This window comes from Sapajus apella, unplaced genomic scaffold (genome assembly GCF_009761245.1).
Source record: "Sapajus apella isolate SASKATOON/1434 unplaced genomic scaffold, GSC_monkey_1.0 scaffold43, whole genome shotgun sequence".
Taxonomy (NCBI): domain Eukaryota; kingdom Metazoa; phylum Chordata; class Mammalia; order Primates; family Cebidae; genus Sapajus; species Sapajus apella.
The window spans coordinates 1,314,471-1,341,351 of NW_022436983.1; the positions used below are offsets into that span (position 1 = coordinate 1,314,471).

Genomic DNA, 26,881 nt, shown 5'->3' on the forward strand with positions numbered 1-26,881 from the left:
CCTCCCCTCCCTTCCCTTCCCTTCCCTTCCCTTCCCTTCCCTTCCCTTCCCTTCCCTTCTTCCTTCCTTCCTTCCTTCTTTCTTCTTTCTTTCTTTTTGTGACAAAGTCTCACTCTGTCATGTCATCCAGGCTGGAGTGCAGTGGTGCAATCTTGGCTCACTGCAACCTCCACCTCCCAGGTTCAAAGAGTCTTGTGCCTCAGACTCCCAAGTAGCTGGAATTACAGGCACACATCATCACGCCTGGCTAATTTTTTTTACTTTTAGTAACGATGGGGTTTCGCCATGTTGGCCAGGTTGGTCTTGAACTCCTGACCTCAAGTGATCCTACCGCCTGGGCCTCCCAAAGTGCTGGAATTACAGGCATGAGCCACCATGCCCAGCAAGAAAATAATCCTAAAGTCAGCTAGAGGAGGGGAAAAAGACAAATTACAGAGGTCAAAGATAAGAATTTCTGCAGACTTCTCGTTAAAAATAATGCAAACTAGAAGACAATGGAATTGGATCTCTTGAGTGCTGAAAGGGGGAACGATCTGTCATTCTAGAATTCTGTATTGAGTAAATTATCCTTATAAGGTCCTGTCCTGGAAATGTTTTACATCATGAATATGGTGATAGATACATAATGTATTTGTTGTTAACATCTGTTGGAGTATACATTTAAAATGGGGTACATTTTATTGTGTGTAAATTACACCTCAGTGATGCTGATTAAAAATGGGTTTTAACCCCTGAAACATGGGATAACATAATTGCAGTAAACAAAGTAATACATGTAGATTCGTGGTAAGCATTAGAGGAAACTGAGGCACAGAGATATCGAGTGACTTCCCCCAAATCATACAGCCAAAGGGAGATGGAGTAACTTTTCCTATTCTAAAAGAAATGCTTTTTCTCTCTCAAAATAGGTAGATTCAGGTCTTCTCACAAACTAAAGGGTAGGACATGCATTCCTCTGGTGCCTTTCAATCTATGATCTGGCTGGCATCTAGGAAACTTGCTATAAAGGTCTCACTGGGACACTTTGATATTTCCTCTCAAACACATGCTGCTTCTCTTTCAGGTATTTTTTCATTCTCCCTCTAGTTTTTAGTGTGTTTTCTAGGATTACACATCAGTGAGATTTAAACATCCTCAGCACTGTGGATTAATTATTATTATTATTCTTTATTTTTGAGATGGAGTTTCTCTCTGTCGCCCAGGCTGGAGTGCAATGGCATGATCTGAGCTCACTGCAACCTCCACCTCCTAGGTTCAAGTGATTCTTCTGCCTCAGCCCCATGAGTATCTGGGATTACAGGCATGTACCACCATCATGCCTGGATAATTTTTGTATTTTTAATAGAGGTGGGTTTTCACCATGTTGGCCAGGCTGGTGGATTATTCTTATGTCAGTCAGGATCCTATCAGGAGACAGCCACGTTTGGTTATTTAAACAGAAAATTTAATACATAACGACTTTCTAGCTAGTAGAATGTGGCCGATTATTCAGAGATGAAAGAGAATTCTAAGTGTTTCCAAAATATCAGGGGCAAAGCAGTAGCTGCTACTCTAGGCTGAGGAAAAGTAGACAGCCAATAAAATAAGGACCAGAAGACCCTCCCTGACATTGGCCGAAATTCAAACCTCTTCAAAGAGTGCATGGCTACCAAAGGAACACACTGCCTGCTAAAGGGCCTGGGCTGGGAGTGGTCTGTAGGAGTCCCTAATTGTCCCTTGAGGACGTCAACCAGAACAGAGCTGGTCTAAAGCAGCCTGCCAGTGGCGGGATTGTGTCCTGAGGGTGTAGCTGGAGCTCATCTGCATGGCTACTGGACTCCACTCTGAATAATAGTGACGACTATGATAATGATGGCGATGGTAAGAGGTCCACAAGGGATGTGTCATTGCCACGATCATCGTCCAAGTTTGTGTCATTGCTGCCTATTGATGAAGCTTAACATTCTACTGTGCCGGCAAAGGAGACAGGTTTACAGGGTCCAGCCTCAGTATCACAAAGAAGGGCCAGGAAGGGTGAAACTGGAACTCAGAGATAATGAATTGATGACTGGAACAATATCAAAATAGAAATTGGGGCAATCTTGGGTCTGGCTTCATCAGCACATGTCACTGTATTAAGGGGCAGTGAGTGTTCTGGTTAGCACCGCACTGTTCTAAAATCTGTTTCTTTCTGGGTTGCCTATATTGGTTCATGGTCTTACAATCCACTCAGTTTCCAATGCCATAAATACTGGAGTAGGAGCCCCAAGGCCAAGGGCCTGCAAATCCAAGCTGGCCATGACAGTAAGGAAAGCCGGCGGGTTGAGGTGGTGGTCCTCTGAGCACTCAGGCCCATCCAAATGGACAGCAGCTTCTCAGCGCCAAGCAGTGGATGCTGTGCAGTGTGCAGGCCTGGGGTTGCCAGGCCTTATTTTTCAAGAGAAGCTGGAAATCCCTGACCCTTAGTCTTTAGGCAGATAAGCCAAATGCCAAGAAGACTGTGTGGACCAGGCAGGCACATCTCTGGGTGGCATCAGTCCCTGGGCTGCCAGTTTGTGACTTTTGCTTCGAGGTGTCCTCACTACCTCACTGTCTCCTTTCCCCAGCCAATTGGTTTTCAAGCCCCATTTATTTCGCTTTTGAAAACTTTCAGCTCTGTCCCATTTTCCCCACCCCCATAGCCTTAGTGCAGGGTCCTGTGGCTTCTATCCTGGACCGTAAGCATGGTCTCCGATCAGCGGCTTCTTCTCTGCCAGGCCACCACCAGAGTAATGTTTCCAAAAAGCACAGCTACCCAGGCACGGCGGCTCACGCCTGTAACGCCAGCACTTTGGGAGGCCAAGGTGGGCGGATCACTTGAGGTCAGGAGTTTGAGACCAGCCTGACAAACACGGTGAAACCCTGTCTCTACTAAAAATACAAAAATTAGCTGGGCATTGTGGTAGGCCCTTGTAATCCCAGGTACTCATGAGGCTGAAGCGTGAGAATCTCTTGAACCCAGGAGGCAGAGGTTGCAATGAGCCAAGATTGTGCCACTGCCCTCCAGCCCGGGTGACAGAGCAAGACTGCATCTTGAAATAGATAGACAGACAGACAGACAGGCAGATAGACAGACAGGCAGGCAGGCAGACAGACAGACAGACAGATAGAACAGCTCTTTGTGTGTCTCCCATCTGCTTAAGAGCCTTCCCCTGGTTCTTATGGATAAAACCCCATTGCCTGGAATTTAATTCCTCCACTGTTTGGTGCCTCTCTCTCCATCTGGCTTTGAGTTCTGCCCTTCTTTTCGTTGTCCTGTGGACTCTCATTACTTTATATTGCTCAGATTTCCCTGAACACATTTGCTACTCCCATTTTCCTGCTTTCCCTTATGCTCTTTCCCTTCCCTGATACCTTGACCTCGTGTCTGCTGGGCAACCTCCTACCCACTCTTCAAGACCCCGTTGAAATGTTAGCTCCTTGGCACAACCCTTCCTTCTCTTCTCAGTCTGAACGCATCGTCCGTGCTGCCAATTTGGCACTCTCTCTCTGTTTTGCTGTTGACATGATAGCCTGGATCCTGCCCCTCTATCTGTCTTCCCAGCTGTATTTCCAAGGGCCATTACTCATGTGTCTTTGTACTGTTAGGGCCTTGCATAGTGCCTGGCATATTGTAGGTGCTCAATAATTCATCAAATGAGTGAACCAATGTGTAGATAAATGAATGAAAGCCCGGGTGAATTGCTCTTTACAGACTCTGGCTGTGGATGTTTCTATGGTGGCTCATTGTTTCTTCACTGATTGGTAATTTGATGGTCATAAGAATGCTTTACTATGACTAAATAACAGACAGCCAGTGGGGCCAGGCTTCATTTCAGAAGCCCAGGCTGTTAGGAATGTATTCTGGATTGCTAGTTACCGTTTTGTAGACAGTCCTCCAGACACCTTACAGTCTTAACCACTGCTGCTCTCTTAAATTGTCAGCGTAGAGCTGTGTTGCATTCCACGCAAATGAAAACATATAAACCATTATTCTGTATGCTAGCTGATGATCGCAAGAGCTGGTCATTTTGAAAGCAATATTGGGGCTGTCGGTTTTGACTTGTGGGTGGGGATTCAGGGCATCCTGTGCAGGGTATGGGCTTGGCCAGCTGGGTGCTTGGGAAGTTCTTCAGTGGACAGGGACAGGAATGTTCACAGGGAGCCGTGTCCTGTGGGACCTGGGTTGGACTGTTTGTCATGGAGGAGGGCCCGCCAGCTCCATGCATGGGTGCCCTGGAGAAAGCCGCTGGATCATACCACTGGGAGAGGGCAGGGCCTGGTTATTTATTTATTTAAATTAAGGCCAATTATTTTCCGTCAAGTTCAGGGAGTGGTGGATTCTGGGAAAACTTGCTTTTACTGTAAACATGTTGGTTAGAAGTCATTAATATGACATTCACACATCCCTAATAAAGTACATAACACAGAGATCTGGCACCATTGAAATACCCCGAGGACATTAAGTATGAGTCTTAAAACCGAGAGGATTGGAAACAAGATATTTTTACTTCTCGTTTGGGAGTAATATAATTGCATTTTGTGGCTCTAGCAGATGCTGGGGCCAGCTGCTAGGGGAGCCTTGGCTTTTTTTTCCCTCTTCCCCCACCTCCCCCGTCAGCTTTGGTACCTTACAGATAAAACCCTTGTGCAGAACTCTCATAAAAACCAACTTTAAGAAATTATACTTTGGTTGAAAATCCATGTTTGTGTGCAAAATATATCTGAGATTGTATAGACTATAGAGATATTTTTATTACTTGAACTCAGGAGATATTTACATAAATACATATATATACACACACACTTGTTGTTTGTTTAATTCGTTACAGTGAGACCTTCCTCCCTCCCTGACATTGAACCTGTATCTTGAAGACAGATGGAGGCTGGACTGTCTCAGAGACCTGGGCGGGACCCTCTGCTTGTTCTAAGGGCCTCTCCAGGGGACGTTGTGGGAGGGGAGGCTGATCTTTCTGGGCTGGGGTTCTGTGGGGTTGAGACAAAACACAGCCTGCAGTGGAGAGCTCCTTCTGGGGAGGGAGTGGGGGCAGCAGAGAGAGCCGGGACTGAGAAGTGGAGGGGAATCCAGCCGCTCTGAGAGGATGGCAGCCTCCCCACATACTGGAGGGGACATGGCTTGTCACCTCAGGGATGGACTGAGGGGGCCCCTGCTCTCCTTGGAAGTGTGTGCTGTGAAACAGCTTCCTCCACACCTGGGCCTCTAGGTCAGCCCCTGGGGACACAGAGGGCGCAGTGGGGTGGCCGCCGTTGGCTCCAGAAGGCATATTGTTTGTGGGTTCCTGTGACATCTGCATCTAGAGCTGGTCGTCCAGTATGGCAGCCACAAGTGGCACTGAGCACCTGAGATATGGCTGAGCCAAGCTAGAGAGGCTGGCTGTCCGTGGAAAACACACAGGGCCTTAGTGGGGAAGCGTATGAGAAGGCACATGATTACTTTTTAAAAATTAGTAAAATCGTACTCTCTTGGATACATTGGGTTAAAGTATAAAATATTAAAATTTCTTATCTTTCCTTTTATCTTTTAAAAATGTAGCTTCTGGAAATTTTATTATTTTTATATTTTACATTACGTTTTGAGATACATGTGTAGAACGTGCAGGTTTGTTACATAGGTATACACGTGCCATGGTGGTTTGCTGTACCCATCAACCTGTCATCTAGGTTTTAAGCCCCGCGTGCATTAGCGATTGCGTCTAGAAATTTTAAAATGACACACGTGCCTTGCGTTGTGGCTCAGGTTCTGTTGCCATTGGACGGTGCAGCTCTGGCACTCACAGCTTGGCCATGAGCTACCTCCTAAATGAGGGGCGCTTGGAGGAACGGTGCTGTGTGACCTCTCACTCAGGACCCGAGCCTCGATGGCAACTGCACCTTTGTCTGTGCATGCACTCCCCTCACCCATCTCCGGGGAGGCTCAGGCATGGGCTCTTGGGGTGACATCCTTTAGAATAGAGCTTCGCAGTCTCTGCTGTGTCAGCAGTCATCTTCGGGCACAGGAGCCGTGCAGGGCTCCACAGTGACAGACGGACCAAGACACAGACCCTCCCTGAATACCGAAAAACCAGGAGGGGAGAACCACCACCCACACAGACCTAGCAAGAGAAAGCCCGAGTGGTGCAGCCATTGCCGAGAAAGTTCCAGAAGCTACATTGCACTGTGGAGGGACATAGCAAGGGGGAATCCCCTGAGAGGCTGGATGATGAACAGGGCCTGACAGGTTATGTGGGCAGAGTTGGCGCACAGGCGCTGAGGCATGAAGGGCGGGAGCCAGGTTGGCACAGCAGTGCGTGCTCACCTGCCAGCCCCGTGAGGCAGCCTGTGCTGGGACCCTCCAGCCCTGCTGGCTCCCTGCTGGCGCCCTGCTGGCTGTCTCCTGACACAGGCTTCGCAGTCCCCCCTCAGAACCCATCAGCTTGGGGACTGGATGGTGGGTGACCCACATGCCTCTGCATGGTGGAGGTGGATGCATGGCAGCATGGCGTGTGAGCAGGCAGTGATGCCAGGCGCAGCGTTGCAGCCCCCAGTCCTGCCCAGGCCTCCCTTCCTGATGTGTCTTGCTGGGAGCCTTGGGGAAGGGCCCACCTGCCCCCCTGGTCTGCAGGCACCAAACTATCTGCTGAGCAGACAGAGGGGCCTGTCTGGGACCCTGCCAGTTTGTTCTCCTGAGCCCCTGCAACACACAGACGTCGCACCTTGGTGGCAGTTTTTCTATTTGAACGTCCAAAGGACGAACTAGACATTTAAAATCTGCAAGCTGGACAGTCTTTGTTTTGGAGCCTACGGTGAATTTCTTCATCTTGACAGTCGAGTCATTCTTCTCAGCATCGATGTGTGTTTAGGATCTGGGAGGAGGAGGAAGTAAGGTAGCCAGGGCAGGAGAGGCCACCAGGCACGTGTGCGTGGTCCTTCGGGCTCAGGGGCTGTCTGCATAGGTGGGAGGGCTCCCATTTCCTTCACCTCAGTGCCGTATCTGGCTGGGTGTCTATGCCTCTTCCTTCTTCTCCTTTTTATGTTTATTGTGGTAAAAGACACATAACATACAATTCACCATGAGTGGCCATTGGTACATTCACAAGGTTATGCAGCCATCTAGCTCCAGACATTTTCACCAGCCCCAAAGGAAACCCTACGCCCATTAGCAGTTGCTCCCCATCACCCTCTTCCCCTGACCCTTGGCAACCACGAATCTGCATGTTGTCTCTATGGATTTGCCTATTTTAGATGTTTCCTGTAAGTGGCGCCATGCAATACAGGGCCTCCTGTGCCTGGCCTCTTTCACTTAGCATCCTGTTTTCAGCGTTCATCCATGTAGTAGCAGGTGTCAGAACCTCATCCCCTTTTATGGCTGAATAACATGCCATTGTACGTCCATGTCCATGATGCATTTGGTTTATCCATTAATCTGTCTGCGGATACTTGGGGGACTTCCCCCTTTTAGCTACTGTGAGCAATGCTGCTGTGCACATGTGTGTCTATGTTTTTCTTTGAGTTCCTGTTTTCACTTCCTTTGGCTGTGCTTTTGCCCAGCCTCCTATGAGTCTTTCAAGCCAGACTTGTGTTTGAGGGGCAGCAAGTGTCGGGGAAGGAACGCACATGCCTTGCAAGTGTGGAGTCCTGGTGTGGCTCCATCATGAGCATGCTGAGCTTGGAGACGTTCTTGCCTGTGTTGTGCCTCAGTTTTTTCCTCTGTCAAGATGAGATAGAGCAGACCTGTGTTTTCATCTGCCTTCCTTGGGGTCCTAGGTTTGTGGACCTCTGGGGGAAGAGAGACCAGGCTGGGTGTGAGGGCTCACGCCTGTAATCCCAGCACTTTGGGAGGCCGAGGCGGGTGAATCACAAGGTCAGGAGTTCAAGACCAGCCTGGCCAACATGGGGAAACCCCGTCTCTACTGAAAAAAAAAAAGAGAGAGAGGCCAGACCGTGGAGCTAAAAGCCCTTCTTTTTACAACTCCCTCCCCTCCTCGACAGGAGCACCTCCAGCTCTGTGTGTTGCTTTTGCCTCTTCCTATGATGCTTTAACCCAAGGGTTCCACGGAGACAAGGAATTTGGCCTGTCACTGACGTCAAGGCTCTCATGAGTTGAACTAGGCTTTTGGGGCGGCAGTGAGCTTGATCCTGCCAGGAGAGAATCCCACTGAGGGAGCTTCAGTCCGGACTCCTCCTGGTCCACAGAAGGGAGGTGGGGCTGGGCAATGACCCTGGGTCAGTGTCAGCCTGGGCTGAGAAAAATCCAGGTCTTCACACACGAGTTTTCTGTTTTCTCCCTCATTCAAGCACACTGTGGCTATTCTTTCTGAAACTCAGAGCAGTGGTGCAGAATGTGAGCCTGGGAGCCATTCAGCATGAGTTTGGGTTCTGGTTCTAAAGGTGCTGGCATATGACCTTAGGCAAGTCATTTAACCACTCTGTGCCTCAGTTTCCACACCTGTAAAATGACCATGGTTCCTATTTCATAGTTTGTTGTGAAGATTAAATGAGATGGTCCCATGTAAGTCCTAGGGCAGTGCCTCCCCTGCCCTAGCACTGGTGACATTGATGGCAGCAATGTCACAGATGGTGAAGTCCTTCCCCCCCCCCAGTTACCCTGAATTTGGATGGCTCTTACATGGCTCCATGCCATTTAGCACCTAATACTTTATGTGGTTTTTGTTCTTTGGCAAATCTCTCTAAACCAGTTCCTGAGCTTTTGCAAGGCAGGCTCACCTGTGGTCTGCCCATTTGATGAGGAGGTGGCCTGGGGAAGGGCCATGGGCTGGGAAGGCTGGGCAGCAGGGGCCTGGCATTAGACAGGTAACTTAGACGTGCTCCATCCAGCTGGGTTCGTGCAGCAGCATAGGACAGTCCCTGGCGGGTGAGTCCAGCTTTAGGGCCCAGCCAACCTGAGCATAACAGAGGTGGGAGCCTGGGGCTGGGCATTCAGCTTCCTCAGAAAGGCTGCTCTCAGAGGGGCTCTGTGTGCATGGGAGGTGTTCTGGATTGGGAGAAGCAAAATTTACCTTTGGGGGGTGGAGGACAGAGTGGCGGGTGCTCACAGGTAGTTCCTACATCATCGTGATTTCCTGGGCCTCTGCTTGCTTGACAGAAGCTCATTAGACATGGGGTGACACCCCTAAGTTTGGCCACAGAGGTGACCCTGTAACAGCACTCGCACATACTATTGTGTTGATTTGCCTGTACCCATTGCTCAACTGTGAGCTTCTGAATGGTGGGCTCCATAGTGGTCTTGTTCCCTGCCTGGTAAACAGTAGATGCTTGGTAAGTGTTTGCAGAGTAAACACAGAAGGCAGTAAGTGGTCCAGGCAATTTTTCCTTTTCAGAGGGCCATAGCGGTAGAAGCTCTGCTGGGTTGGGGTGAGTATTGCCTAAAGGAGGTCCATGAGTCTTCTTTGGGTGTCCAGGGTTTTGGAACAAGTCACACGTCTAGAGGTGGTTGGGATGCATTGCACCTCCCAATCCCTGGGCCACTAAGGGTCACTTCTCTTGGCATGGTTCTGGGCAGGGCCATGGATCGGGGGTTCCAGCTGCACAGGCTATTACTCTGAATCCCAGATCACCTGAAGTTCAGGCAGATGAGCTGATACACATGACAAGTGGCTTAGTAAATCCACGTACTGACTCCAGCCGTGATCTGCACTGGTTTTGTGAAGCCAAAGGAACCAGTCAACAAACCGACTCTGAACGGTCATTCCAATGTTACCATTCATATCTGCAGGCATGGGCATGTGGTGGTATCTGGGATGGTGGGGGTGACAGATGATGATTAATCCAGCAGTGGTGGCAGCCTCTGACTTAGACCATTTTGGTAGCTGTGACCTCATCAGGGGCTGCTAGACAGGTGGCTCACACCACGTAGATCTTGTAATGATTCATGGCAGCTATTGTTTAAGGGCATGCTATCTGCCAGCCAGTGTATTTACAATGATCATTCCTTAGAACTGCCCCATGAGCTGATATTCTCCCAGTTTCATAGGAAACTCATCTAGACAGGTTAGGTAACGTGCTCAAGATGATATAGCTAATAAGAGGCCGAGCTGGTACCCAAAGCCAGGACACTGTTTGCTTCTAAGGCATGTGCTCTTAACTGTGATACCATGCTGCCTTCCTACAGTGACACAGAGTTAATTAAATAACTGAAATATTTTATCCATGAACGGCTGCGTTTTGCAGGTTTTAAGCTCTTGTGTCAACTATCTTCAGTAACAGACACACAACACACTTCTGCATGTGTATTTACTTCTGCCATACATGTTTTTCCTGCCCCATCCCATTCCATCCATCTATTCATCCATCCATCTGTCCGTCCATCTGTCCATCCATCCATCCATCCATCCATCCATCCATCCATCCATCCACTTATCCATCTATCTATCCATCCATCCACTTATCCATCTATCCATCCATCCACTTATCCATCCATCCATCCACTTCTCCATCCATCCATCCATCCATCCATCCATCCATCCATCCATCCATTTATCCATCCACTCATCTATCCATCCATCCATCCGTCTGTCCGTCCATCTGTCCGTCCATCCATCCCTCCATCCATTCATCTGTCTATAAATCCATTCATCTATGCATCCATCCATCCATCCATCCATCCATCCATCCATCCATCCATCCACCCATCCATCCATCCATCCATCTGTCCATCCGTCTGTCCATCCATCTGCCCATCTGTCCATCCATCCATTTATCCATCCATCCATCCATCCATTCATCCATCCACCCACTCATCCATCCATCCATCCATCCATCCATCCATCCACTCATCCATCCATCCATCCGTCCATCCGTTCATCTGTCCGTCCATCCATCCCTCCATCCATTCATCTGTCTATAAATCCATTTATCTATGCATCCGTCTATCCATCTGTCCATCCGTCTGTCCGTCCATCTGTCCATCCATCCATTTATCCATCCATCCATCCATCCATCCATCCATCCATCCATCCATCCATTCTTCCAGCCATCTGTCTAACAAACACTTATCTGGTGCTTCCTGTGTGCCCCAGGACACTGTTAAGTCCTGGGGATATGTCAGTGATGACATATTCCTTATCCTTCTCATGCGCCAATGGGGGATGTTATTCAAGTAAACAAGCAATTAGAATGCAGAGTTATAAATCCTGCCCACTGGAAGAAGGTGCCAGTGGCATCTGAGCAAGTAGGAGGGATGACTGACGCCACCACGAATAGTTAGGGAGGGCTAGCCAGAGGAAGGATCCATCTGCAGTGAGACCTCAGGGAAAGATTTTTCTAAGGAGAGGAAATAAAACGTGAAAAGGCTCAGGGATGAGAGAACAATGTGCTGGTTGATCAGCTGCTTATTTATGATTTCTTCAGCTGCAGTCAGTGATGGAAACTTGCACAGTGAAGCAACTCTATTTTTGCTATAGGCTTCTGCTTCCCAGGTTCTTTGTCAGGTCCAGGCTTCCGGACAGAGGTGGCTTGGGCACTCTGTTTCCAATCACTGGCTGCCTTGTGGCAGTGGCCAGCTCCCATGGTGTGTGAGGCCTTGATTTCCACTTGGCCAGTGGTCTTTGGACTGCATAGCCTCATGGATATTTTCTACTCTCACCTGCTCTGCTTCCTGGGTTTTGCCTCCTTCTCAAGGCCAAGTTTAGCATATCTGGTCACAGGTGTCAACTCCATTATGTCCCAGCTGAAAGAGGCTGCTCACCCCCAGGCAGGGGGGCTGCCACATTCCCAGGAACCCTCTAGGAACCCTGGCTGCAGAGAGAGCTGAGTTGGAGGCCTCCCCTCTGCATTTTCCTGATACTCAGGGCAGCAGCTCCGTGTTGTAGCATCACCAAGATCAAGGGAAATGTGTACTAGTCCAACCTTAATTTAACTTACAATCCCTGCCAATTTCATGTTAGCAGATCCTTTTGGAGTTGGAAGTAATGGCCCATATAATGCCTCGAGCTGGAGCAATGACTTATGTTGATGTCACTCACTGGCTTTTTATGGAAATTATTAATAAATCAGTAATTCTATCTGCAGTGATGTTGTTGTGTTTATAAATATTTAATTTACCTTCAGGTGCCCACATTTTCTTCATCTCTACCTTAAACTCTGCTGACGTTGCTCTTCTTTTGGAAGCGCTGCTCACTAGATTTAAGTTATCAGTAGCGAGAAAGGTTAACTTATTTCTCCCCCCACTTCCTCTCTGGAATATGGCTTTATCGTGTCTTTTCTGTTTAATCTTTATGTGATTTGGCTCAGGGGGTTGGGGATGAAGCTGAGAGAACACGTCTCTTGTGACAAAGATGACAGATTCGTCCAGCTTCAGAAAAGGATGAAACTTTTCAGTGATGACCTTGCATCGTGGGGACCTCTTGTTGGCATGCGTTTCTCCCTCCCTCAATTAATGACATGCAGAATCTGAAATGGTGTCTGATGTCTTCCTCCCACCGAGAAAGACTTTCGTCCTTGCCACCGACTCATCGTTGGAGGCCCAGTGCTTTGATTATTACCATGTGGCAGGTTGAATGGAAAGGACTTAGACAATCAGAATAGACACAGAGTCCAGGTTGAGGGTTTCTCTAGCAGAGCTGGAGTTCCAGGCTCGCAAAGGAAAACAGCAGCTGGGAAACAGCAAAAGCTTTCTTACCTCTCGGGATCCAACGTGAGCTAATTGTTGTTATTATCTTTTTATTCTTCTGTTTCAGGAAATCGCAGCTTATTTAATAACATTTGAGAAACACGAAGAATGGCTAACCACCTCCCCTAAGACAAGGTAATGTCCCAGATCTTGCAGTTTTTCAAATATGTACAGTAAGTGGATTGATTTGCATTGATTACCTGGTTTGGCCAGTCAATTCCTGGGCAGCGAGTTGAAAGTGCCCTGTTGTGCTGGATGGCGTTCGACATTGAGGTCTCATTCATTGACGTAAGACGGTGGCAGCGAATACCGTCAGATGGATTAGAAAGAGCGCAAGTGCCATCCGCCGGTTGGAACTTGTAACCTGACGGCTGGATCCTTCAGCCGGGTGCTTGGAAGTCTTCACAGGCAGGAGTCTCCGGGGAAGTTTATTTTGGGAATTTCACCTGCCACTAGTGTTCTCTAGAAACGAGCTTTTAAAGAAAGAGAAACCAGCTTAACTGCCCACTTTTATCTCAACGTGTCTTACAAACTGAAAGCCAAGTTATTCTTGATTGGTGGTAAAGAGATCCCCCCAAATCAGAAGCAATGGCTAAGCTCGCAGTTTATTATGTAGTAAATGTCCTTGAACCTGCTAACTGCTGCAAACACTTAGCCTCTCTCACCACTTGGGAATAGAGGGAATTGGCCAAAATAGAGCCGACCTGCGTTCCGCCAGCACCAGTGATGTTACCCTTGCGTGAAGAGCGGTGGTGTTGGGACTTAGGGTTGATTTTAAAAGGCAGCCTCTTTTGTCCTCCCCAACTCCAGGTTTTTATTTTTGGAATGTTCCAGAGCTTCGGAAATAAATGGCCACTCTCTTACAATTGCTACAATTTTTCTGTTAGCAGTGACAGGGCTCAGGCGTTTATTAGCTGGCAGGGTGGTAGCCGCAGTGGGGTTTACACAGGACACCTGGACGGCAGGCTTGAACTGAAGTTGTGGAACGTCCTGTCGGTTTCACATTGGACAGCAGCCCCAGAGTCCCCAGGTTTGTTAGCTGGGACCAGGAAAGGGTTGGGTGTGTCCTCTGTGCCCATGGCCCATGGGCTTGACCTGTTCATCCTTCCTGAGTCATGGGAAAGGTCATCCTTAAGAATGTTTATTTATTCTGGAAGGTACTCAAAAATATCACATTATTAGCTTGAATGTTTACTGATTAGCATTTTTTAGATGAGGGCACAGTCCTCCCCTTTGAAGGGGGCTAGAGGGTATTGCTGAAGGAAGACGGTGTTGAGGTTCCCTTCCCCACGTGGCGTTGATTCCTTGAACTCCAGCCTGAGAGCAGGAGGAGAGTCCCTCTGCAGGAGTCCCCAGTGCCTCGGCCTGCGGGGACTGTGGTTTCCTTTGCTATAAAATCAAACAGTTGATATCAATCCGCTTTTGCTGTGATAATTCTGTGTAAGAAACACTCTGCAAGCTTAGTGACTTTAAACAACAAACCTTTATTTTCTGCCTCATGGGTCTGTGGGCCTCCTGTGGCTTTGGGTTGAGGTCAGGTCTGCTGCATACATCATTTTGCTTTGGGACCTAGGCTGAGAAGCCCCCTCTGCCTGGGACATTTGCTTTTCCCAGAGGAGGGCAAAGGCTTACAAAGCCAAGGCAGCTGATGCAGGTGCAGTTAAAACTCCTGCTCAGATGTGGAATCATATGTCATGCCTGCTGATAAATCCACTGGCCGATGCAAGTCCCCTGGCCAAGCCCAGCACGAATGGGGCTGGGAAGGGCATCCTTCCACAGAGTGGGGGTAGAGGCGGGCCGCGGAGAGTGGATGGGAATACAACGCACTGTTTGGTGAATACTGCCGTGTCAGAAACTAGAGAGCCTGCCGCGCCCATCTCCCCTTTCTTCTGTGCCATCTTCTTTGAGGGCATCATTCTCAAACTTGAGGAGGCATCAGAATCAGCTGGGGGCTCATTAAAGTGCAGGCCACAGGGCCCCACCCCCAGGTTTCTGATTCAACAGGTACACTGGGGGGCCTGAGCATTTGTTATTTCTAACAAGCTCCCAGGATGTAGGATGCAGCTGGTCCGGGACTGCACTTTGAGGACCACTGGCCTAGTTTTCTGGGGGAAAAGGAGGCTCATCTGATTTCTGCCTCTGCACTATTTCCTGACTCCCAGGGGTGGCTCTCATCTCAAGCAGCCACCAGCCTCTCCGTGCACCCTTCACTCCCCACTGAAACAGTCTTTGAATCTAAGTGGAAAGAGAAGAGCTCCTCCTTAGCCAGAGTGAGCTTCTCTGGAATGTGTCCCAGGCCAGACATCTGATTTCAGATATGCAGACTCGCGCCGGGTTTGACGGCAGAACAGCAGAACATTTCAAGGCGGGGGTTTTACCTGGAGGTTCGGCCTTTGGAATTTGGGTTACAGTTGAAAAGGGGATGTCACTCAGGGTCCTGCCTGACTCGCTTGACTTTCCGGGGTATACACAGAGCCGAGAGACCCCACCCTGGCAGAAGAAGGGAGGTGGGTTTCAGATGTGGACAAATCCGGGTCTGAGCTCTGGCTCTGTCATTCAGTGGCTTTGTGACTGTGAAAAGGTTATCTTTGCTCCTTTAAAAGTTCTGCTTTTTCTTTTTTTTTTTTTAAGACGGGGTTTCACCATGTTGGTCAGGCTGGCCTTGAACTCCCGACCTCAGGTGATCCGCCCACCTTGGCCTCCAAAGTGCTTTGGATTACAGGCGTGAACCACCACGCCCAGCCTGCTTTTTCTTCTTCATATAGAAAATGGAGTCGATGTCGATCCCGTCCTTGCTGGGTCACGGTGAGGACTGAATGTGGTCATGTTTCTGATTCTGCTTCGTATGCCGTGCGGGTCTGTGTCCATGTGCCTCTTATCTGCGGGGCAGTCCCCAGCCTGCTGGAGCCTTCGACTTCAGCAGACATCTGCCAGGATTTCTCCAGGCTTTGGAAGGACGAATTTCTTTCCTAAAGGCAGAGGGTGAAGATGGAAGGTTTCCTATTAGTATTATAATATCCACTCCGTGTTTACACTTGAAAGCTTCTTGTCCCAGGAGGAGGGAAACTTGCTGTGCTTGTTCAAGGACCTTCCTAAATTAGTTGTTGAGTTGTGTTTGCATCCCCCGCCCCCACCCCATCTCTAGTATTGAAATTAATTGGTGCAGTTAACTGCTGAGTTCATACAAACTGGCCTCCTGGTATTAAGGAATTAATGACACCAATACTCTGCTGAACGAGAAGGCAATACAACTTCTGTTTGCTGCCGCCGCCGCCACTGCTAATTTCATTTTGGAAAATTAATAAAAATGAATTGCACCACTGACATTTATAGAGTTTCCTAATAAAATGATACATTGTTTGTGTGGAGGAATCCCTATTAAATTAATTGTTGTAATCAGTTCACATATAGATGTTGGTATAGGAGCTGCAGAGGGGCCCCCTGCTTGTCTCTGTGGCCTGCTGCCGGCTGGGGGTTATAAATATAGTCCTTGCTCAGATACTGCCCTAATTACAGAGAAGGCCCCGGGAGCCCCAGCTCACCTGTTTAATAATGAGGTATGCTACACAGAGGCTCCCGGGGCTGGGGACCCCAGGGGCAGCCGTGGTATTGCAGAGGAGCTGAATGCTGAGTGTTGCAACAGCCCGTATTGTACTCCCAGCAGCTGGGACCTCCGGTTTGAAAAATCACCCTGTGGAACGTCTTTATTTGGCACTTGCTGTGTGCTCTGTACTCAGTGTGATAATAATACTGTTTGGATACCCCAGGGAAATTCACACTCCCCACCCTGCCAGGCGAGTTGAGACTCTTGGAATGAAGAGTGCCCTCCCTCTGTCTAGAATGTTCTCCCAGCTCCTCCTGCAGGGCTCCACTGGGTGTCCCTTTCTCCGGGAAGTGCCCCGACCATGCAATTTAAAGCCTCGCCCTGCCCCCACCCAGCCAGCCCCCTTTCCTCCTTTCTGGTTTTACGTTTCTCTGGAGCACCCATCGTCTTCTGACACTGTGTCTGTTATGATTGCCTTGCTTAATTTATGTATGCATTACCGACCCACTCCAAAGTGCTAGCACCAAGAGGAGAGGGATTTTTAGTGGGGCTTGTTCATGGGGCACCCCCAGTACCTAGAACAGTGTGGATACCTCCCAGACCCTCAAGAAATATCCGTGAAATGAATGAAAGTGACGTAGAAAGGTGACCCTGAGTGTTGTGAAGGAAGGGACCTGGGTTTTCTCCACTACTGTTTTTTGGGTATTTCTAGCCCCAGGATGGTCCAGTTGGACCAGCACTGTGATCTCGGGCACTGCCCATGGGCCAGACGCTGTGCTTTGAAGCCCTCCCGGCAGCTCTGCCAGGTGTGGAGGGTGCGTGCCTTCCTGGGGCTGCTGGTGAGTCAGTGCTAGAACTGGAACGTGAACCCAGGATGATCTCACTGCAAAGCCCATAACCTTCGCTTGTGTGCCTCTACTGCCCAGAGTGTGTGTGGGGCTTCCCAGGGAGCCCGTCAATAGCTCCTCTATTCCTCTCTGCCTCTCACTGCCGTGAATTCCAAACCAAGAGAACCGGGCTCCAGGGAAAGGTTCTCTTTGTCAGTAAGCGTGGCTCACACGTGCCAGCCAGGAGGGCTTCCTACCCTGCCTCCCCACCCCCGAATTGGAGTTAGCCCCCCAGTCACAGGCAGTGTGGAAGAACTGCACATTACCGTGGGGGAGAGAAGGCCCCTTTCACCAGAGGGCGGGGAGCAGGGCTGAGCCCAGTCCAGGCAGGCGACTGTAAAACTGAGCAATACCAATAATTTATTCCTCCTCCCCTGGGAAATATGCAACCTTCCCTGGAAGCCAGGGACACACAAACCTCAAGATCGAAGTAAGAGCATGTCCTTCCCGGGAATCCTGTTTATACCAGTTAGAAAGAGGCTGGAAAAAGCTGTTAATTATCTAATTAATTAATTAGATTGATATAGATAGCACCTCAACATGGAAGCACTAAGGGTCTAGTAATAGAATTTTCCTATAATGAACACTAAATGTTTTTTGGCCAATAAGCAATAAAACAGCCTCGTAGAAGGAGGGGGTCTAGAAGGAAAGGAAGAGAAAAGTGAGCCTTGAGTTTCAAGAAGACTCCAGTGGCTCGGAGAGAGCTTCCACCCTCTTCCTGCTGGTTTCTCGACCCCATCCGTCCATTGCAGCTTTGAGTGCCCCAGACTTTTCCCCGCCCTGATGGTGATGGACACCAAGCTGTGACCTCTGCTCTTTCTTCCCACATTTTCCCTCTCGGGGCTCCCAGGACTCCCCAGCTCCATGATCTGACTGTGAAGTCTCCATGGATCACTCCCCACATCTGATTCTGTCTCCCTGGCGCCTGGATGCCGTGTTACCATCTCCAGCTCGCCAACCTCCCTCCTCCCTCCCTAAGCCCGACTCTGCTTTCCATCTTCTGACTTCCCTGGTTCTAGAAGAGCTGCCTCATGTTTGGAGACGTCACCTTGGACTCCAGGTGGCTCCTCTTTCCCCTTTGTCCCCTGCATCTCATTAGTCACCAACTCTGCCAGTGTTTCCAACTTTAATTCACATCCTCGTTTTCTCACGTTTCCCCCCAGGTTCGGCTGCGTCCTCACTGCCACTGTCAGGTTTGGAGTATTGAAATGTCTCCCACTAGGTCTCCCTCTCTAAGCCAAACTCCTCCTCCCATTGGTTTTCCTGAAATATTCCTTTTTTTCCATCCTTCTTCTACTTGAAAGCCCTAGAGACTTACTGTGAGCTTCCAGCCCCTCCAGGGATGTCTTTAAGGTCACCCTTCTGTCTCAACCCACCTTTTCAGTTTATTTTCCTTGACGTCCCACCTCCAGGTGCTGCTACAGTTGGGGAGCTGCTGGCTGCTCTCTGAACATCTTTCTTGTCCCCCACTTTGGCCTTCACTTTGCATTGACCTCACCTCTAATGCCCTCAAGTCCAGTCCGGTCTGCCTGTTCCTGGGAGCCTTCCCCAAACTCACCGACTCAGAGCGAGCCCTTCTCCCTTCCTGCTCCCATAGCTGCACGTGCTTTGCTGTCAGTTGTTTACCAATTCAGCCATCATGAGTAAGTCTTTCTTCCCCAGTGGGGTGGCACGTTCCCCAAGGACAGGGTCATGCTGCCCCTTTTGTCTCTTATCAGCCTGTGTGCAGGGAGGCCAGGGCTTCGATGGGGTAGAGTAGGCAGAAGGTGGACAGAGCATGGACTCATTCACAGCAGCAAGTTTGCCCAGGATGCAGGAGTGCCAGTGCCCAGACCCTGCCATCCATGGGTTCTTTGTCCTAGACATTCCTTGGGGTCCTGGCGTGGTGTCAGCCTGTGAGCAGAGGCCTCTTCCTAGAGAGCCTGTGTTATCAGGCCCCAGGCTGGTCCCGGTGCAGTGGGGGCCTGTCTTTGTTCAGCACCCCTATAAGACTCCTGGGAGCAATCTGTTGGCCACCTTTAAGGCGTCTGCTCCTCAGGGCAGACAGTTACAGGATTTTCTAAGGAAGCCCTATTCCTGGTAAAGTTGCTCAAGTGACCAGAATAGAATTGCAAAAATCATTTAAAAATTCCCAGAGCTAGAAAGAAATGCAATCCTGATACCTCTTGCAACCTGCATGAAGCTTGAGGACGTGACGCTCAGTGACATAAGCCAGACACGAATGGACACACGTTGTGTGGTCTGCTGCCTGCGGGATCTAGAATAGTCAGCTTTGGAGATGGACAGTAGATGGTTTCCAAGGGCTGTGGTGGAGGGAAGGAGAAATGGGGAGTTAGTGTTTAATGGGTGCAGTGTTTCAGTTGGGGAAGATGGACGATGGTGATGCTGGTGGCAGAGCAATGTGAATGCACTCTCTGCCACTCAACTTACACTTAAAAATGGTTAAAATGGGAAATTTAATGTTACATATATTTTACCACAATTAAAAAAAAAATTCCCTGGCCAGGCGTGGTGGCTCACACCTGTAATGCCAGCACTTTGGGAGGCCGAGGCAGGTGGATCACGAGGTCAGGAGATTGAGACCATCCTGGCCATGGTGAAACCCCATCTGTACTAAAATACAAAAAATTAGCAGGATGTGGTGGCATGCACCTGTAGTCCCAGCTACTCAGAAGGCTGAGGCAGGGGAATCGCTTAAACCCAGGAGATGGAGGTTGCAGTGAGCCGAGGTCGAGCCATTGCACTGGATGACAGAGCAAGACTCTGTCTCAAAAAAAAAAAAAAAAAAATTCCAGAGTTGCTTCTGTAGCTCTTCTTAGGTATTCAGCTGGGCAGGATTAGCAGGGGTCGGGGAACTGTGTGTGTGTGTGTGTGTGCGTGTGTGCGTGTGTGCGTGTGTGCGCGTGCGTGCGGGCATGGGTTTTAGACTCAGCTCATTTTAGGACTCTGCACTTTGGAACTATGCAGGAAAAAGGAAACTGGGTCAGCAGTGGTTTCTGCACGGTAACCTTTGCATTATGCTGAGCTGGGGTCTCGCTTCAAATTAACACAGAGACATGTCACGTTAGGTGCATTTCAGCACTTGTGTAAGGTATCCAGTAAATCCTCGGCTGAGGCCATCGTTAGCCAAAGGGCAACTGTAGGGTGAGGGAGCTGGTGGGTCCCATGTCTGTCAGAATTCCCAGGGAGCCCTCCTGCCTGAGGATTTCCTCGCAAGGCACCTGTCACATAGTTTTCATCTATTTCCGGGACGAGGCGGGGAATGAGCTGTGGCCTGTATCCTGATGGAGTGTCTGGCGCTGTCTCGACAGTGGGAGGGAAGTCCCCAGCCTCTGCATGGAAATAGGTCTGCCCTGGATTCCAGTTATCTTTATCCTAGTTAATCTCAGAATGCAAAATGTCAAAGCAGGGACAACCCATGGAGGCCACTTCATCACATCCCCCCCTGCCCCCACCCCACTCCGTGTCCAGGAAGGTGGCCAAGGCAGGGGCACTGATGACCTATGGGGGGTGTCACACATGCTGGGCTCCTGATCAGAGGACATGCAAGCCTCATGTGACCTCAGCCGACTTAGCCACCAGCACCAGCCCAGGGCTCATGTCTCTTAGCACAAGTGCTGAGGGTCGACCTTCATCCCACCCTTCCTCACTTCTTGGGGCCAGGAGTGCAAGTCCCAGGTGTTCTGGAGGAACCAAGAAGGAAGCATTGGTGTTGTGTCTCTGATTCCTCCCTGGGTTAGACAGCTACCAACTTATGGCTCCTGCCCCCCCACCATTTTTTTTTTTTTTTTTTTAATATGGAGTCTCCCTGTCACCCAGGCCGGAGTGCAATGGTATGATCTCTGCTCATGCAACCTCCACCTCCCCGGTTCAAGTGATTCTTCTGCCTCAGCCTCCTGAGTAGCTGGGATTACACGTGCCCGCCAGCACACCTGGCTAATTTTTATATTTTTAGTAGAGATGGGGTTTCACCCTGTTGGCCAGGCTGCTCTCAAACTTTTGACCTCAAGTAATCCACCTGCCTCGGCCTCCCAAAGTGCTGGAATTACAGGTGTGCATCAGCGTGCCCACCCCCCTTCTTTTATTATTTTTATTTTTATAAAAATTATACATGTACTTAGTTTAGTATGTCAAATGGCCCTAAAATGCTTGTAAGAAAAGGCAGTGGCCTCTGCCCTACAGCTCAATCCTGGTTCCCAGGGGCGGCTGCTTTCCACTCTTTTGGTTCTGATATTTACCTCCAGATTTCTAAATATGTTGACTCTGCTATTTCTTGATTTGTCAGTTTTAGACATCATCTTCCAGCTTCCTCAGAGGCTAACTGAGGATTTAGCTTTCTTACTGTGTCCGATGCTGGGCTCTTCCATACCTGGGGGAGGGGCTGGTTCATGGAGGGAGTCAGCTTTCTGTTGGTAACTCTGAGGTTCAGCATTTCTACTATTTTTCTCTGGAGCCCTCTGGGTTCTCCTGACAAGGATTGGTCAATGTGCTGCCTAGTTTGAGCTGGCCTGGCTGCTAGCAGTCTGAGAACCAGGCAGGGCAGGGGACTGGGAATGCCAGCATTGGGAATGAGAGCTATCATGTCATTCTCCCAGTTTCTAGCCTGTGTTTCTTGCCTCTCTTCTGCTGTTTCCAAGTTTGGAGTCTTACCAGATTTCAACTCTTCAGAGAATTGATGTGTCTCCCACTGGGGCAGAGGCCAGGGGTTGGTTGCCTGTCTGCTCAGCGTAGACACAGGACCCTGTGGGTGTACCCGCCCCCCACACACAGATCTGCGAGCTCCCTCTGCCTCCCACCCCATTCCTAACTTCCGCCTTCTGTGGCACCTGCTGCTTCCAATTCGCGAGTCTTCTGGAGGCCTGGCAGGCCAATTAGCGTGTTGTTCCTGGTGTCCCCTGTATGGCACTCGGGTTTCCGCTTCCTAGATTTGGCTGTGTCAGCTCCCAACCCTGCATCTGCTTCCCGTCTCTCTAGAATGTGTTGGCGTCTCTTATCCACGCTCGTCTCTGTTCCCCTTGGCTTTCTCCTTGTGGGTTTATACTTGTTTTCATTCCTTTACTGTCACTGGTTAGGACTAGCGATGCCACGTCCTCCCTGCGAGCCAGCCCTATTTCTTCCTCGCTGGTCTTCGCCCAGAATTGTGCGAATGGGACCCGCTCCCCTTGTGCTCTCATCCTTCCTCTCTCTCCTCTTCATTTCCTGCTCGCTCTCGAGCTAACTTGCTGTTTCCCTCTCTTGCTTTTTTCTCTTTTTCCAAGTCTTTTTCAGTCTGCAGGAAGAAATGCCTCCAAGTGCAGTTTGGAGGTTTCTAAGTGTTTCTAAGTGCACAACTGCTCAGGCTGGGAAATCCTGCTGCCAACACATATGTACGCATCCTTCCTGTGTGCGAGGGCCCAGGTGTGCAGCCCGACCCGCACCAAGTCCCGGTGCCGGCCTCCTCTCCGCCTTCTTAAGGCACCACTCTTAGTGTAGAGCCTTTCCTGGCATTGGCACAAGGGCCATGGTGTGGCCTCTCCCTGAGCAGGATTTCAGGGATCCTGGGGACCACCAGGGCCATCCACTATGCTGTGCATGTCCCCTGATGGTGGCATCTCTGTGGCTTTTATTTTTACATGGTTCTGCATGTGTCTTCTTTGGATTATAGCGAGACAAAAGCCTTCATGACAGGGGCTTCATGCCAGGGCGTCTGTGATGCATGCTGGGGCGCCCCGACAGGAGATTGCCCGCCCAGGGTGACGCCTGCCAGCATCTCTAAGCAGGACAGGCTGGCAGTGATGAATACTTCTGAGAATAACACAGCTCCCTGGCACTGTGCTCACGTAGATCGATAGGTATTTGCACGCCCCGTCCGTTTCCATCGACGGTCATTTTGTTTTGTTTCTGCTGCCCTGCAGTTTGTTCTTAGCATCTTCAGCCCCTCTCCTGGGTTTGGAAAGTTAGGACTGTCTGGTATTTCTGTAATGGGCCTGGACTGGCATCCGTGGTGTTTCCTCTGGATCAGTTCTGATCTAATAAGTCATTGCTCGCTGCCCACGGAAAGGAAAAGGGAGCTGGCCCGTGGGCCTTGTGGCATTGCGAAGTGGGAAGGCAAGTTCTCGGAATAAAGGACGTTTTGCAATTCATAAGTTTCTGTGTAATGAGTAATCACCAGATCATCTGGGTATTCTGGGCTGGAGATTCTACCCTTGTGCTGTTTGGCTAGGAGGTATTACTGTCTGCTATTCTTAGATTTTCCACAGTCCTTCATTATGGAGCTTTCTAAAAAAATTAAAAATAAACCAAAAACAAAGGCAGGAAATCTTTTCTGATTCTCCAGCTCTACTGCATAGCCCACTTTCGCTTGAGCATTTGCTTTGTGTGGTGTGTGTGTGCTTACATACACGTGTACACACATACACAGCATGCATATACACAGCATACATACACATGTACACACATACAGCACACATACACACAGCACACATGCACATGTACACACATACACAGCACATACACATGTACACACATACACACAGCACACATACACATGTACACACACACAAAGCACACACACAGCACACACACGGCACACATACACATGTACACACATACACACAGCACACATGCATATGTACACACAACACATGCACACACTGCACACATACACATGAACACACATACACACAGCACATATACACATGTACACACATACATGGCACACATATACATGTACACACATACAGCACACATACACATGTACACATATACACATGTACACACAAAGCATACATACAGCACACACATGTACACACCCACAGCACACATACACAGCACACATACGCATGTACACCCAGAGTACACATACACATGTACACACACAGCACACATACACATGTACACACAGCACACATACACATGTACACATGCAGCACACAGCACACATACATACACATGTACACAGCACACACACATGTACACACACAGCATACACAGCATACATACACAGTACACATACACATGTACACACAGCACACATACACATGTACACACATATACAGCACACATACACGTACACACAGCACACATACCCGTACACAGCACACATACACATGTACACACATACACACACAGCACACTTGCACATGTAGACACATACATATGCATGTGCCCAGGCACATACAGACACAGAAGCATACATATGCAGATACACAAGTACACACGTACAACACACATGCATAAACAAATTTGCAACACACAATACATGCTTGCACATAGCACAGAAACACACATACACACATGTAGGCACAGACTCACATATGCATGTACCCAGGCACAGACACAGAAGTATATACATGGACATACACACACTACTACACACATGTACACATAACACATGTGCAAGCAAATATTCAACATAATGCATACACAGAGCACAGAAACACACATATACATATATACACATAAAAACATGTAAATACCTACACACACACACACACACACACACACACACACACATACACACACACACCCCTTCCTGTATTAGTCACTGTTCTCTTCTAAGAAGCCTCTAGGAAAATTTGTCTTCTGTTTGTTATGTGTCTTAGATGAACTTTTTTGGGTAGAGGAAATTTTCTCCTAAAAGAAAAAATTAATTTTTCTATACTGGCTACTCCTGACCTCACCTGGCAGGGAATTTATTGTTAATTTGGCTGTTTAGTTTGAGGTGACTGGGGGGGAAGAGGGAGCGAGAGTCCAGGCTGGGGCAGCCACATCTGGGAGGGGAGGGTCCTGCCCTGCCGAGGACAGGGAGCTTGCTGAAGCGTTGGTGGCTGGTGTTGTGACTTCCCATCACTCCCTCCCCTGGGAGGGATCTGTAGGCATTCAGGATCTGAGTTTTTTCTTTTGGCCTTTGCCTGCAGTGGAATTGAATTTGCATGTAGAATGGCAGCTAGGCCGAGGGACCAGAGAAATCAGCCCACTACTAGGTCTGGGGAAGGTGATGGCATTATGGAAAGAACAAATATGTGTGTGAGGATGGAGGAGGGAAAGCAGATGAGACACTTTTCCTTCTCCCCAGGAGCACAGCCGGCACCATGAAATGTGCCATTTCCACATATTTTCACACCAAAAATCCATGGCCCTTCTGCCTCCAGTGTCATGGGCTCGCTCTAGTTAATTCAGCTCACCAGTGTTGGGTGATGCTGCCCCTCTGAGGCTGGGGGTTGATGGAGCTGTGTTTGGGGAACAGGTGTCATCCTCTCCTGGGGCTACGAGCGAGCCCGTTTATTCCTGAGCTGCATGACACGGAACCGTCACCTTCTTTCGTTGTTGGTTGGTAGCCACTCTTCTCTTAGTGAGTACTTTCTGTTTCCTGTGTGCCAGGCGTTGTGCTGGGCATTGGACATAGTGGTGACCAAGTCAGATCATTTATAAGAATTGCAATTGTGAGGAGTGCTACAAAGGTCAGGTGCAGGCAGAGGCTGCCCCTCTAGTGCATGGGGTGGGGAGTTTGGGCTGAGCTTTGGGGAGGGACCTGACGAGCTTGCCCCTTGCCTGTGTGTGTGTGTGTGTGTGTGTGTGTGTGTGTGCACGCGCGCGCCCATGTTGCAGGAAAGCATTGTATCCCTGGGCATGGCTGTGGTAGCCTGAGCAGATCTGAGGCAGGAGGGCATCGGGGGAGTGAAGGTAGGCATGAGGTTAGGGAAGGCTGGCCAGGCAGGTTAGGAATTTGGGGATGATGCCAGGTGCAGTGGAGGTTCCCAGCGGTGGGGGTGTGTTGTACAGGGTAACTAGCTGAGTTGCTATTATTAACCCCCTTGGCTGGTTGCCGTGGTGGTGGAGAATGAACTGGAAGTCCAAGGGTGAAAGTAGAAAGAACCCAGAGTGCTCATATGCCAATGTAGATACCATTTTACTGATGGGAAGACCGAGGCACCGGCTCTCCGAAGGTATCCTTGTCCCATTAGCTGCTATCAGCAAAGACCCAGTGGGGTCTGGCCTTCTGAGTGTGGAGAAGCAGAGGAGCTCGGGGGGAACTGGATGCCCGGAGGCTCCAAGCACCAAGCTTCAGCTCCCCCGAATGCCAGCTACTTGGACGGGCTGATGTCAGACCCCCTGTCCCAGCGTCTCCTGGCATTCTGTGCTCCTTTAAACCGACTCCCGCTCCCATCTCTGTGTGCTCAGCCCCTCCGCTGCTGATCAGGCTCTCAGCTAAGGCTTTGGGAGGGAAGTGGGCTCCAGGGACGAGGGGCCGTGCTGGCTGCGGCAGCTTCACACCACGGGCCCATTTACAGGTTAGAAAATGGTTAACTGTGATGGTGGCGATGGCCAATGGAGAGACTGCATGGGGGGATTATTCTTCGATGTAATTGCCAAACTTTGAATTCTTTTTTAGCTGCGACAAAGAAAAAAATCTCTCCCTTCACTTTATGAGTAAGTGATTTGGTTCAGCTCCTTCTAGAAAAATTCCATCCTTAACCCCGTCTAAGCCATCAGTGTGTGTCTGGGAATATCCCTAGTTACGCCATTTCTCTAGTGCTTAATTTCTTTACTCAGTGCCAGAGGGTCTGCAAGGATATGTATGAGTTTTGCAGTTTATTAATTTTGCATTAAATAATTAATAGTATAGTTAATTGATGAATTATTCAATTTTCAGGTAAAATGGGATGATAAATATTCATAACTTATTTTATTAAGGGAATTTCCATTTCCTATATCATTAAATCTAGATTAACGAAGGCTGATTTTAAATGAAGATTGAAAACAATTGTGCTTTGGAATTAATTTACCAAGTTAAGGTCATTGCTTTGTGAGCTTACCCCCTGCCAGAAAGTTCGCATTCATCAT

The 26,881-nt window shown here is 49.2% G+C and overlaps 1 protein-coding gene across 15 annotated transcripts in view; it reads left to right on the forward strand.

Annotated features, from left to right (window-relative positions):
• Nucleotides 1–26,881, forward strand: part of CAMTA1 (calmodulin binding transcription activator 1) — a 954,794-nt gene that overhangs the window by 292,517 nt on the left and 635,396 nt on the right. For all 15 annotated transcript variants that reach the window (XM_032301111.1, XM_032301103.1, XM_032301108.1 and 12 more), the window contains one exon: nt 12,693–12,760. In XM_032301111.1, coding sequence (XP_032157002.1) covers nt 12,693–12,760 — 68 coding nt within the window. The remainder of the gene's footprint in view (nt 1–12,692; nt 12,761–26,881) is intronic.